General features: G+C 38.3%; 1 protein-coding gene across 2 annotated transcripts in view; it reads right to left on the reverse strand.

Moving 5' to 3' along the window:
• Positions 1–4458: 4458 nt before the first annotated feature.
• LOC101012978 (cytochrome P450 2C9-like) overlaps positions 4459–13919 on the reverse strand; it is a 104784-nt gene continuing 95323 nt past the window's right edge. For both annotated transcript variants that reach the window (XM_031652617.1, XM_031652616.1), the window contains exons 7-9: positions 12520–12707; positions 7696–7837; positions 4459–5005 (exon numbers count right to left, since the gene is read on the reverse strand). In XM_031652617.1, the coding sequence (XP_031508477.1) occupies positions 4824–5005; positions 7696–7837; positions 12520–12707 (512 nt within the window). In that variant the 3' untranslated portion in view covers positions 4459–4823. The remainder of the gene's footprint in view (positions 5006–7695; positions 7838–12519; positions 12708–13919) is intronic.

Genomic DNA, 13919 nt, shown 5'->3' on the forward strand with positions numbered 1-13919 from the left:
GGTCTTCTGTGTCGCTTGCGCTGGGAGTTGGAGACTGGAGCTGTTCCTATTCGGCCATCTTGCTCCGCCCCCTTCAAACTATTACTTTTGATGATTGCCTTGTTACACCCTGTGGAGACTCGCCAAGTTAGAGGCAACTCTCCACTTCAGAAAAGTACTTTATCCTTCCTAGCTCTCCTCAGACTAAAAATCTGTTAACAGGGATAAGTTAGTTTGAGAAGAGTTTGATGAAGATTCCAGTATTAACTGGAAATCTTATCCTCCTAGATCAGAGCTTCTCTGCCAAAGTTGGTTCAATGCTCTATAAAATACTAAAGAGCAAGGATGGACCACCCCAACCAGTACTTGCAATTTCTTAAAACCGTATATTCATTTTACTAAAGGAGTTATCCCTCCCCACTGTCAACTAAACCAATGTAATCCAGTACAGATTACCGTCTCTGCTCCCTGGAGTTCTTCCCTTCATTAAGCCATTTCTATGGTATAGGAGCAGAAGTCTCAGGATCCTTTGAAATGTGCTTCATTGCCTCCTCACTTCCTGCACCCTTTTCTCCCTCTCCTACGTTCTCCCCTAACCAAACCTTCTCTTGTTATATACCCGATGATAAAACCAAAGTAGTTGTTGTAGAGGTTAACTATTTAAAACAAACTATAGCAATAGAAACAGGGTATCAGGATGCAAATGCTTGGCTGGAATGGATAAAATATTCTGTTTGCACACTAAACAAAAGTGACTGAAACGCTTGTGCGATAGGCAGGCCAGACACCCAGATGTTCCCTTTCTACTTGGGTGGTCCTCTCAGGGACCGGGCATGAGCTGTATAGTAGCTCTCTTCCAGAACCCCACAACCTGGGGTGATGGGTCATGCGAGACTCTTTTACTGCTTTACCCTGAGGTTAAGAGCCCTGTGGGTCAGCCCTCAAGGGCCATCTGGCCTCCAGCCCCTGATATTAACTTCACCTCATGCCTTTCACGGCAGGGGGAAAAGTTAGCATTCCTTGAAGATTTAACAGGGTGTAGTGAAACCAAGCCTCTTCAAGAGCTTACCAATCAGTCTGTCCTTGTTCATCCCTGAGCATAAGTGTGGTGGTATTATGGGGGACTATTGCTGGGTACTCTGCCAAGTAATTAGAGCAGCTCTTGTGCTCTAGTCCAATTTGCCATCCCTTTGACTCTAGCATTCCGTCAACACAATTACAAAAACAAGAGAAAATTGTAAAGGAAGAAGTACCCTATATGGGTCCTTTGACCCCCATGTTTATATAAATGCTATTAGAGCTCAACGAGGAGTGCCAGATGAATTTAAAACCCACGATCAAATAACTTCAGGATTTCAGTCAATATTCTGGTGGGTGAAGATTAATAAAAATGTAGACTGGATAAATTACATCTATTATGATCAACAGTGGTTTATTAACTACACTAGAGATGCTGTTAAAGAAATAGCAGAGAAATTAGGGGCTACTAGCCAGATGGCTTGGGAAAATAGAATAGCCTTAGACATTATATCAGCAGAAAGAGGAAGAGTTTGCCTCATGATTAAAACTCAATGTTGTACTTTCATCCCAAATAATACTGCCCCTGATGGAAGTATAACAAATGCATTGCAAGGTCTAACTGCTCTGTCCAGTGAGTTAGCCAAAAACTCAGGGGTAAATGACCCCTTTAAAAGGTGGTTAGAAAAATCATTCAGTAAACGGAAAAAAAATCATAGCCTCAGTTCTCACTTCTCTCATGGTTGTAGTAGGAGTATTCATCCTTATTGGGTGTTGTGTCATACCACGCATCTGTGGGCTGATGCACAGACTCATACAGGCAGTACTTACTAAAATGTCCCTTAATTCTCCTCCACCTTATTCAGAGAAGCTTTTTCTGTTAGAGAATCATGCCAAACAGCTAAGCCAAGACATGTTAAGGAAGTTTGAAGAGAAAGAATTGGAAAAATTCAAGATGAAGAATTGTTAAATATAGTGAACCCCGTTTCTCTTCAAAGAATCAGTATGTCAGTATGTTCAGCTCTCTTATTGATTCTCTATTTTAAAGTTTAACTTCCTGGTTCCCTTCACCCCGTTGCTTCTAATTTCAGTAAACAACTTTCCCTCCAGTCCTAATCAGTAGTTCACATCTGTTCCCCTGGTCACCTGCTTTGAAATGAGTCACCCCGGTCACCTGCTCCATCCTGACTCACCCTGAGCCACTAGTTCTGTAACTGTGCTTCCTGCCAAACTACGTGCCTCACCACTCTGGCTCATAGTCCTGCTCCTTTTTAAAATAACCAGTCGAAATTAGTTTAGACTATGCAGTCCAACCCTAGAAAACAGGGGAATGACACAGCAGTAGAGGCTATCTCCATCAGGAATAAGAACCTCTTCCCCTCCTTGTCCACGTGTGCTCTCACCCTTGTTCCATCTGCAAGAGCACTCTTTCTGCAGAAAGTAAAAACTGCCTTGCTGAGAAAATTAAATTTATGTTTGAGTGCTATTTATTTGCGGTACCGGGGAAAAAACATTTTGCATTTCTAACGTAAGGGAGACGTGAGGATAAGAGTCAGTAGCAGGAATAGGAGCTTTGACAACAGAAGCAAGTGTTTGGAGTGAAAGAAGGAAGAGTTCATGAGCCAAGGAATGCAGGCAGCCATTAGGAGCTAAAATAGGCAGGAAAACAGATTATTCACTACAGTCTCCAGAAGAAAACAGACTTAACAACTCCTTGATGTATCTCACCTAGGGGTGTTTGCCAACACCTCTACTAACACTACGTTAATATATTTTCATTTCCCACTGAAGAAGGTTTAAAAAGTGTAATGTGTAATTTCCATTTGGTTCTTCCCATTAATGTAATACTCATATCCACTTTCTCTTCTATTATCTCTCTGAATCATTTGCCTATGTTTCCAATCACCTTAGAGGTTTTGCTGGCATGTTACTTGATAGGAAAATAGTAAGTTTTAATACAAGATGTGTGATATGAGCCCAATATTGTAAATAAACATTTAACCCTATATGTGTATGTGCATGTTATATATAATATATAAAATGGGTGAATACACATAAAGTACACATACATATATAGATGTACATGTACACATGCACCCACATATTGTCTTTAAAACATGTTCCAAAGTATAAGTAACTTCTTCTGGGAGATGAGCTGTAAGAAGCATAATGAGTTATGCTACTTCTTATTTCTTAAATTTCAAGTAGAAGACAGGAAGAGTGGTGAATATAATTTAACATAAGATACTTAGTTGTCTATGCTTTGGAGATGACATGAGACTAATTATATTAGGGCCATCGCATAAAATTATCATCCCACTTACGTTAAAAGTAAAATAATATAGGAGAAATTGAGAAAGATAAAATCCTGATAATTCTTCTTAGAAATTTTCTACAGCCAAACGTAGTGGCTCATGCCTATAATCCCAGCACTTTGCAAGGCCGAGGTGAGTGGATCACTTGAGGTCAGGAGTTCAAGAGCAGTCTGGCCAACATGGTGAAACCCTGTCTCTACTAAAAATACAAAAATTAGCCTGGTGTGGTGGTGGGCACCTGTAATCCCAGCTACTTGGGAGGCTGAAGCAGGAAAATCACTTGAACTCTGAAGGTGGAGATTGCAGTGAGCCAAGATCACACCATTGTACTCTAGCCTGGGCAACAAAAGTGAGACACCATCTCAAAAAAAAAAAAAAAAAGAAAAAAAGAAATTTGTTCATGTTTGAAGAGAGAAGCATGACAGAGCACATGAGCAGCAATATGAAAGCATATATTTATGCTTCTTTACATTGTTCTAAGTTGGAAACATGAAGTAATAAAAGTACTCTGATTCTTTATTTAGAGATAAAGTAATGACACTTTAACACCAGACCAGGCACAGTAGCTCACACTTGTAATCTCAGCACTTTGGGAGGCCGAGGCAGGCAGATCACAAGGTCAGGAGTTCAAGACCATCCTGGCTAACACGGTGAAAACCTGTCTGTACTAAAAATAAAAAATTTAGCCAGGCGCGGTGGCATGCACCTATAATCCCTGCTACTCAGAAGACTGAGGCAGGAGAATCACTTGAACCTGGGAGGCAGAGGTTGCAGAGAGCCGATATTGTACCACTGCACTCCAGCCTGAGTGACAGAGCAAGACTTTGTCTCAAAACAAACAAACAAACAAACAAAAAGGAATACCAATGTGGATATAAGAATTCTAACATTTAATATCCATTTCTCCCTTTGGCTAATCCTCTGAATATTTCCCTACAGGTTGGAACTGCTCCTGGACACAGTTTCTCACTTTCAAATCCAATCCTCAAGTAACTCTAACACTCAGCCAAAGTAGCTTGCGGACCCTCTTCCCCTTTGTCCTTTCTGTCCTCATCATTTTGAGAACCAGCATGGCCTCCTGGAACTCTATTTTGTTTAATTACTCACCTACATTATGCATAAAAGAAGGAAGGTCTAATAAACTGACTCAGCAAATAATAATGTTTTTATTTAGAACATGCAAAGAAGAAATGCCTTTGAATTATAATACACAAATCATCTTTCTCTATTTAACACTGATAACATATTAATACCTCAACATTAGATAAGTATCAGCATTATGTGACAGTCAATGCAACTGTTAGAGAGTATGGAGAATAGTAGATACATTTGCACAGTGAAACATAGGAAACTCTCCTTAATGGAGGCTGAATGTTCACTAGATCTTGAGGGAAGGGAAAATGTGAGATGACAGGCCAGAAAAGGTATCGCAGATAGTGAAAGGTGGATAACGCCCCAGAGGAAAGAGAGCTGCAGGGACAGCACAGCAGCAACCAGACCATCTGCTCTTCTTCACACAGGAACGAAGCACAGCTGGTAGACGGGTGGCACAGAGACAAATCCATTGAAAACTGGAGTGGTGTCAAGGTCCTTTAGGTCAACCAGAGATTTCAGATTAAAGTTCTGTAAAATGGAGGTCAGGAATAAAAACAGCTCCATGCGGGCTAGGCCTTCTCCCACACAAATCCGTTTTCCTGAAAATAGGAAACACAGAGAGCAGTTACTCCTCATGTGTAACTGTGACTGTGACAAACACTGTCTTTATAACTGGCACAAACAGAATATGCAATAACTCTTCAGTGAATCACAGGAAGGATGAGGAGATAGATGGGTGGATGGGTGCATGCATGAATGAATGGATGGATGGGTGGATGGATAAAGGGATGAATGGATGGATGGATAGGCAACTGAAAAAATGAATGGACATACTTACTCTTCCCCTAATACCAAATCTTAACAGGCACCCTGTATTCAACAAATATTTATTGAGTACCAGCTACATGCCAAGCACTTTATTAAAATCTTTCTAAAGACTTTAAATGTCTTCATCAATCTTTCTTTAGTAACATACGTTCCTTGTCAAGTGGGTTGTACTGAGAAGGACTTAGAGGAGGAGGCTAACATACTGTATTTCCCTTTGTGTTTCTGGCTCGATACGCAGTCAAAGATTTTTTGTTTCCCCTAGGTACTTTCAGGAGCACATGTCTAAACATGTCACCTTCTCACTTTAAAACTTTCAATGACTTCCCTGTCTGTCCTATAGAATAAAGTCCCAATGGATTGACCTGGACCCTCACATTCTGTTTCCAGTCTGATGATTCATATCACTCCTTACACTCTTCACATTCCCTACTCTCAACTCTAGGCATAGCCACTCGTCATCAGCCTCTAGCACACTATGAGGTTTCAAGTTTTATATCACGCTGCTCCTTTTGGCCAAGATGAACTTTTCTATTACTACAGTCAGGACATAGGTCAAATTTTATCTCCTTTTATACCCGCTTTCTCATCTCCTTGAGCAAGAAAATGTTGCTTTCTCTGGATTTCCTCAACATTATATTTATGCTTCCATTGAAAAATGTGCTATGATCTGAATATGGCTTCTCCCAATTTTGTATGTTGAAACATAATCCCCAATGCAATATTACTAAAGAGATGAGGCCTTGTAGGAAGTGAATAAGTCTGGAGGGCTCTGTCCTTGCTAAAATAATAACATCAAGAGATACAAGGGAGCCATTTCTCCCCTTTTGCCTTTTTTGCCCTTCTGCCATATAAGGATACAGAGGGGGCATTGTCTATAAGGAACAGGCCCTCACCAGGCACTGAACTTGCTGACACCTCGATTTTGGAACTCCCAGCCTTCAGAGCTGTGAGAAATAAATTTCCATTATTTATCAATTACCTAGTCTTGGATATTTTGTTACGGCAGAAGAAACAGACAGCATGGGTCATCTAGAATAATAATCACTTATTTATTTATTTATTTATTTATTTATGTGTGATATGGTTAGGCTCTGTGTCCTTACCCAAATCTCATGTCAAATTCTAATTCCCAATGTTGGGGGAGATACCTGGTGAGAGGTGATAGAATCATGGAGGATAATTTCCCCCTTGCTGTTCTCATGATAATGAGTGAGTTCTCATGAGATCTGTTTTTTTTAGAGGCATGTAGCCTTTCCTCTTTGCTCTCTCTCTCCTGCTCGGCCATGGAAAGATGTGCTTGCTTCTGCTCTGCCTCCCACCATGATTGCAAGTTTCCTGAGGTCTCCCAGCCATGCTTCCTGTACAGCCTGTGGCACCGTGAGTGAATTAAACCTCTTTTCTTCATCAATTACCCAGTCTCAGGTAGTTCTTTATAGCAATATAAGAATGGACTAATACATGTGCTAAAGGTGAATGCTTGAAGGAAGGTTTCTTTTATTGTTGTCTTGGTATCTACAGTGCCAGATATAAAGCAGACATCAAAGGTCACAGAATAAATGAAGGAGATTCTATCACCAGATGCTCAGCACACACATTTCGGGTGTGGAGATCCAACATCCAAGATACATGGCCATGACTAGGGGAAAAGCGTGGTGCTCTGCATCACTGCAGAGTATCCTGCTACATTCCCACTGTCCCCCTCATCCCATCCATGGTTATTTGGCAAAGGTTCTAATATCCTTTATTTAGAGCCAATGTCCTGCTCCTGTGGCTCATTATCTCCTTTAATAGCCCTGCGTTCTCTTCTTTTCATCCTCTCTGCCTCCTTTGAGGTAACTCAAATGTCTTTACTGCTATTAAAATGTTACTTATGCCTCACTTTGGGGTATAAGAGAACAAGAAGCAGACAGCGTCTCCATCTACCTCCCAACTCCCAACAGCTTATCCTTTCCTGTATCACAGCCTCAGTCCTATCGAATTAAAATGATCTGTTTGCTGTGCTTTCCAAACTCAGAAGTGAGCCTTTTAAAACCCTCTTCAGTGTTTGAGGATAATTTTATCCTACAAGCCCAGCCTAGGGGGTGAGGGACACCATGTGGAAAACACTCAGTGAAGTTCTGGAGTGAAATAACTTCCTCATGGCTAGGGAGGAAAATGTAATTAGTTTTATCTTCTTGGAGGAGTTCTTGGGTACCTCAGTGGTGTATCTAGAGGCAGAATTCAACCAACCTATACTTCAGCTTTCTCAATTTGGAAGAATTGGATTAACTCCCCAAAGTCCACTAATCTGGCCCAATAATTAGGATGTATCATGAGCAGGGAGCACACAGACATTCAGAACAGTGCTCTTGATCATGTACAAAGAGTAATTGTACCACTGCAGAGGAGGTACATGTAAGTTCCAGCTGATCAAAAAAGTTGTCTTATACCCTGAAACACATTGGAAATACATTTATATTACCTGCTGAGAAAGGCATGAAGTAGTTACTTTTCTTAAAATTGCCACCTTCATCCAGAAAGTGACAAGGGTCAAACATCTCTGGGTTGGGAAATTCTTTGTTGTCACGTAGCACAGAAGTCAGGGAAATTAATATGGTTGTGCCCTAGAAACAAGAGACATAGATGAACTGAGATGTAAGGAAGTCATGAAGGTTGAAGACAGAGTGGTAATCATGTAGTTAAATCTTTTGATGTGCAGATGAGGAAATCCCATTCCAAAGAAGAGCAGTACCATTTCCAGATGGATAGACCAAGTAATAAGAGGCATGAGCTTAAGGCCAGTGACAATAATCTTGCTAAAGTGTCCTGCAATCATATTCGAATCCAGAGTACTTGGATATTTGGGTGCAACCTTCTGAATCTGTCCTCCTTTTCATCAAGCTTGGACACTAGTGGCTGTCCACACTTGCTGCCCTATTCCATCATTTCAGTTTTCACCAACCTTATGTGTAGATTATGACTTAAAGTTGAAGTCTCTGTTGACATGGGAAATGGCCATAGTATCTGTTCACAGGGCATTTGTGAATAAACACATGATTAAGTTTCAAATGACATCTTCTGGGATGGTAACAAGTGTAGTGGCAAGGATAAAACTATTGAGCTCTTGTCATTGTCATGCAGTTTGTTTGTCTTCATTTAAAGATATGGGAGAGATATTCATTACAGATTTATCCTAGCTTAAAAATACAGAAGGAATAATGAAATTAGAAAAATCACCTATTTGTAACCATTCAGGTGAAGATCATCAGGTCAGGTGAGGATCATTAATGAAAGATAAAACCTTTGGTTGTGTAATTTGGGAAGCAGGGTGTTCAGTCTTACAGTACCATGCCATAGATTTTCATCATTTACACATAAAAAACAGAACCCCTTCAATGGAGAGATCTGGCAGATTCCAACTTACTAGGTGAGAATCTTAGCATAACCCAATAATGGCATATGTGACATTATGTGCCTCTGCCTCACCACTGTGATTCAGTGGATATTCAAAGTACTATGTAGTTTTCTTGCCAAAGTCATAACTGGAATATAATATCTAGAAAACAATCATACAAAACAAGCCCCAGGAAAATTTAAATGACTAATGACTTCAGCTCTTCACAGAGATCAACATACTGAAAGGAAACAGAGGAAATGGACTCTTCTTGATTACAGGAGATGAAAATATCAGGATACCGAAATTATGTGCCTATTTCTTGACTGGAGAGTGAATTGAAAGAAAAAAGTGATTAAAATATTCTTTAAAAATTGGGAAATTTTAAATATAAGCTGTATAGTAAATAATATTATTGTATTAATAACTCCACAGTATGAATGCTATTATTATTATGTAGGAGAAAACCATTGTTATTGTGCTATACATACTCAAGTATTGAGGCATAAATGGATGGACAGATATCAAAGTAGATATATATACACACTGCCATATGTACATACACATATGTGTGTGTAATGTTATTTATTTAAAAAAATGTTATAATGCAAAGGTGAGGAAAAATTCTACCCCCTAAATTTCTATATAAATAGTCTATAATTTTGTTTTTTAAAAATATTCCCTTGAATGTTTCTAAACAAGTACTATATTAAAATGTTATTAAGATGCCAAAGCAGATTTATTTCTACAAATGTTACTCAAATAAGTAGAAATTTATAGACATTGAAGCATGACCACTATTACTTCATATTATGAATAAAAATTAATTTGAAATATGTCATTGATCTAAATATAAGAGCTAAAACAAAAAAATTCTGGGAAAGTTAAAAGCCAGTCTTTGGAGTCTTGTGCTGACAAATATTTTTTAAATAGGACACAAATGCACAAATTAATCGCACATCTTTGCAGAAAATTCTGCTGGACAGGAATGTCTTATATTAGGCATCAAGAAAAAATACTCCCTGCACAAGTCCATCCTGCCACCTGTTTTTGTATAGTATGTGAGCTAAAAGTATTTACATTGAACAAATGCAAATAAGAAATAATATTTTTGAAACAAACATTTTATGGGAAATTTACATTTGTTTCTATAAAAATTGGAACATATCAATCCTCATTCATTTGCAGATTGTTTATGACTGCTTTCATGCTACAATAAGAGATGTCAAAAATTGCAACAGAAACCACATGGCCGGAAAAGTCTAAAATATTTACTATCTGGCCCATTACAGAAACAGTTTGCCAACTCCTGTCTCAGACTATTATCTCCAGCTAGATAAATGGATCCAGCCTGTAGCAGAAGAACACATGTATCTGATATGTAAAGAGGGTAGAATTGGCCACACAGTGCTGCATTTTTCTGTACTGGGCTATTCCATGAAGAAGGGATTCAATGGGTGATTCCCTTGGGCTCTGGCTTCTCAGGGCTCAAAAGACACCAGACACAGCATGAGTTGCCCTGCATGGGGGTGAATGAAGAAGCTCATCAAATGCAGCATTTCCCCTCCAGCAGGTCACCAAAGCTGATGCAGTGAACTGGGGAGACTGGCAGCTCCTGCCTGATTCTTCAGTATATTTCTCATTTAATTAGTTATAGGAGAAGAAGTAAGTTTCATTACTATTACCCTCAGACCCTAATTTTGAGAAACAAAAATCTTCTCTGGTTACCTCCTGTGTTTGTGAAAACAGAGTGCATTGAAGTCTTTTTTCTTGTACTAAATCAGTGACCATTAGGGTAAGCTGCATAATCTCTCAGTAAATTATCAATTCTGTCTTCTTCAAAAGATGACATTAGTAATTGCAACCTTACCAATCTCATTGCTTTTTCCCCTTGAAAATACAAGTTTCAGTTATATTATTTTTTATTTCACTAATAATATGTATTGGTTTTAATTGGAAAAAGTAGGTTTGAGATGGCAACTGGAGTGTCTGGATAAATATAGAAACCATGTGATAGAACGCATTGTAAAACCACTGAGACAAAAATTGGTCTCAAGGTTCCAGAGGTAGGAGAAACTCAGAGAGCTAAGCTAACACTGACACTCAATTTTTGGCTGTCTTTGCATTACGTCCAATTCTGAATCATGACAACAGGTGTTATGTCATTATGACTGCCTATGGGAGAGGAATGAATATTTCTTTAAAGAATATAAACTTCCTTTGCAATTCTGCAATTTCTTATATATAACATCTGGTATTTAACCAAAATTTATCAGGCATTTCAAAGATACAACTAAGTTATCACAAGAAGAAAAGTGGGGAGAGGGAATGGCAATAAAAACAGACTCACATTAGGAAACTTTTCTCGCCTAGTTTTATAAGGCTGGTATAATCTTAATATCAAAAATCTTGAAAATTCTGGGAAAGAAAATTATAAACTAAATCTCTTGTGAATGTAAACACTGAAGTCCTAAACAATATGAAGAAGGTCAGTTCATCTTTATGTGCATACTTATTTCTATTTAGTGAGGAATGTAAGCCCAATACATATAATCTGATGTTGTGTGGATATTTGTCCCCTCCAAATCTCATGTTGAAATGTGATTCCCAATGTTGGAGGTGGAGTCTGGTGGGAGGTATTTAGGACATGGGGATGAATTCTTCATAAGTGGCTTAAAGCACTTCCCATGATAATAAGTGAGTCCATATTCTGTTAGTTCACACACAAGCTGGTTGTTTAAAGTCACTTCTACCCCTTTTTCCCTTACACCCTCTCTTGCCATTTGACACGCTTGCTTCCCCTTCACCTTCTTCCATGATTGAAAGCTACCTGAAGTCCTCACTAGGAGGAGATGCCTGCTCCCATTATGCCTCTTGTACAGCCTGCAGAACCATGAGCCAAAATAAAACTCTTTTTAAATAAATTACCCAGCCAAAGATATTCCTTTATAGCAATGGAAATGGACTAACACACAATTGTATAAATAGATGCCCAGAATTGATTGATAAGATTTTATACACAATGGTGACATATATATATGACAGCAAACTTCTCTAATCTTATAAAAAAAAAATACCAAAATCTACTTCAAGCATCATTCTCAATATTGAAATGGAAAACTTCCACTGCTTCCTGCAGATTAGAAATGAGAAACAAGGATCCACACTGACACCAATTCTATTCAATGCTCTCCTAGAAATTCTAGCCAATGCAATAATGAATGCAATAAAGAGGCATTAAGCCCATGAGAAATGGAAAATAAGTAATAAAACAATATTAACCCAGATACATATAATGTACACAGAAATTACAATGAATCCAGAAATAAATTATGAACAGTGATTAGTAAAATTAGCAAAGTTGACAGATTAACATCATCAGAATGATAAAAACTAATTATGTTCCACAACAAAAATATTAATTATCTAGGGAAAACCAAAGACTTGAAAGCCATGACAACAAAATCACAACATTCCTGGGAAAATAAAAGAAACCCCAAATAAATTGGAAGCATAATTATATTGAGGAATAGAAAGACTCAACGTGTCAAGATTCAGTTCTTTCCAAACTGACTTACAAATTTAATGTCACCCTGACAGAAATTCCAGCCCAATGTTTTGGGAAATTGACAAACTAATACCTTTAAAATGTATTTGGAAATATAAGCACCTAAGAGTAGCCAAACCAATCTTGAAGAAAGATAATAAATCTGGAAAACACACACTGCCAGACACAAGGACCTGTTACAAAACTCTGTAGCCCCAAACTGGAAACAACAGAAAGTCCCATTAAACTGCCATACATATGAGTTATGCACTTCTCTCACTCGGTGATGGTAGAGGATAAGAATGATACTATGAATTTGGGGACTTCAAAAACATGAAGTTGCAGTGTAGGAGAAACAAACTTACCTTGGGAATGAGATAGTTTCTGAATTTAACATCACAGGTCACTGCATGGGGCAGACTGGTGGGGAGGAGGTCAATGTATCTCTGGACCTCATGCACCACAGCATCTGTGTAGGGCATGTGGCTCCTGTCCTGCATGCAGGGGCTCCGGTTTCTGCCAATCACACGTTCAATCTCTTCCTGGACTTTAGCTGACAAGACACAAGTAAAAACTGATGGAAAAGGAGAAAAAATGGCACATTTGTTACAGCAATTCAGGGGTACATGAATCATGATGAAGGTATCCAAACCTCATTATAAATTTAAATTATAGTGATGGAAGTATATGCAACCTTAAAGAGAGGACTGTTACAGATGCACAAATGTGTAACTGCTATAAAGTAGGCATTAAGAAAAATCTGTACACATGTAAGCAGAGAAAATTATCTTCAATAAAGGAAGGCAGGAAGAAATGAAAGAAGGAAGAGATGTCCACAAAACAACCAGAAAACAAATAACAAAAGGGCAGGGGTAAGTCCTTACTTGTCAATAATAACACTGAATGTAAATGGACTAAAATCTCCAATCAAAAGACATACTGACTGGATGGAAAAACAAGACCTATTAACTTGTCACCTAAAAGAAACACACTTCACTTATAAAGACACACATAGGCTGAAAATAAAGGAATAGAATGAGACAGTACCTGCCAATGGAAATGAACAAAAGAGCAGGAGTTACTATATTTAAAACAGACAAAGCAGATTTCAAAACAAAAACTATAAGAAGAGAAAAAGATCACTATTGGTAATAAAGTGGTCACCTCGGCAAGAAGATGGAACAATTTTATATATATATGCAACCAACAATGGAGCACCCAGATATATAAAAGAACTATAATTAGAACTAGAGAGAGATAGACCACAATACAATAATAGCTGGAGACTTCAAAATCCCACTTTCAGCATTGGACAGGGCATCCAGAGAGAAAATCAACAAGAAAACATTGAACTTCATCTGCACTATAGACCAAATGGATCTAATAGATATTTGCAGAATATTTTATCCAACTGCTACAGAATACACATTCTTTTCCACAGCACATGGATTGTTATCAAGAATTGACCATATGTTAGGTCACAAAACATATCTTAAAATATTCAAAGAAACTGAAATAATGTCAAGCATCTTCTCTGACCACAATGTAATAAAACCAGCAATCAATAACAAGAGGAAATTTGGAAACTACACAAATAAATGGAAATTTAAAAATATGCTCATAAATGAACAGTGGGCCCATGAAGAGATTAAAAAGGAAATTGAAAATTTTCTTGAAACAAATGATAATGGAAACACAACATACCAAAACCTAGGGGCTACAGCAAGACCAGTACTAAAAGGGAAGTTTATAGCTACAAGAGCTT

The sequence above is a fragment of the Papio anubis genome, chromosome 11, assembly GCF_008728515.1.
Source record: "Papio anubis isolate 15944 chromosome 11, Panubis1.0, whole genome shotgun sequence".
Lineage (NCBI taxonomy): Eukaryota > Metazoa > Chordata > Mammalia > Primates > Cercopithecidae > Papio > Papio anubis.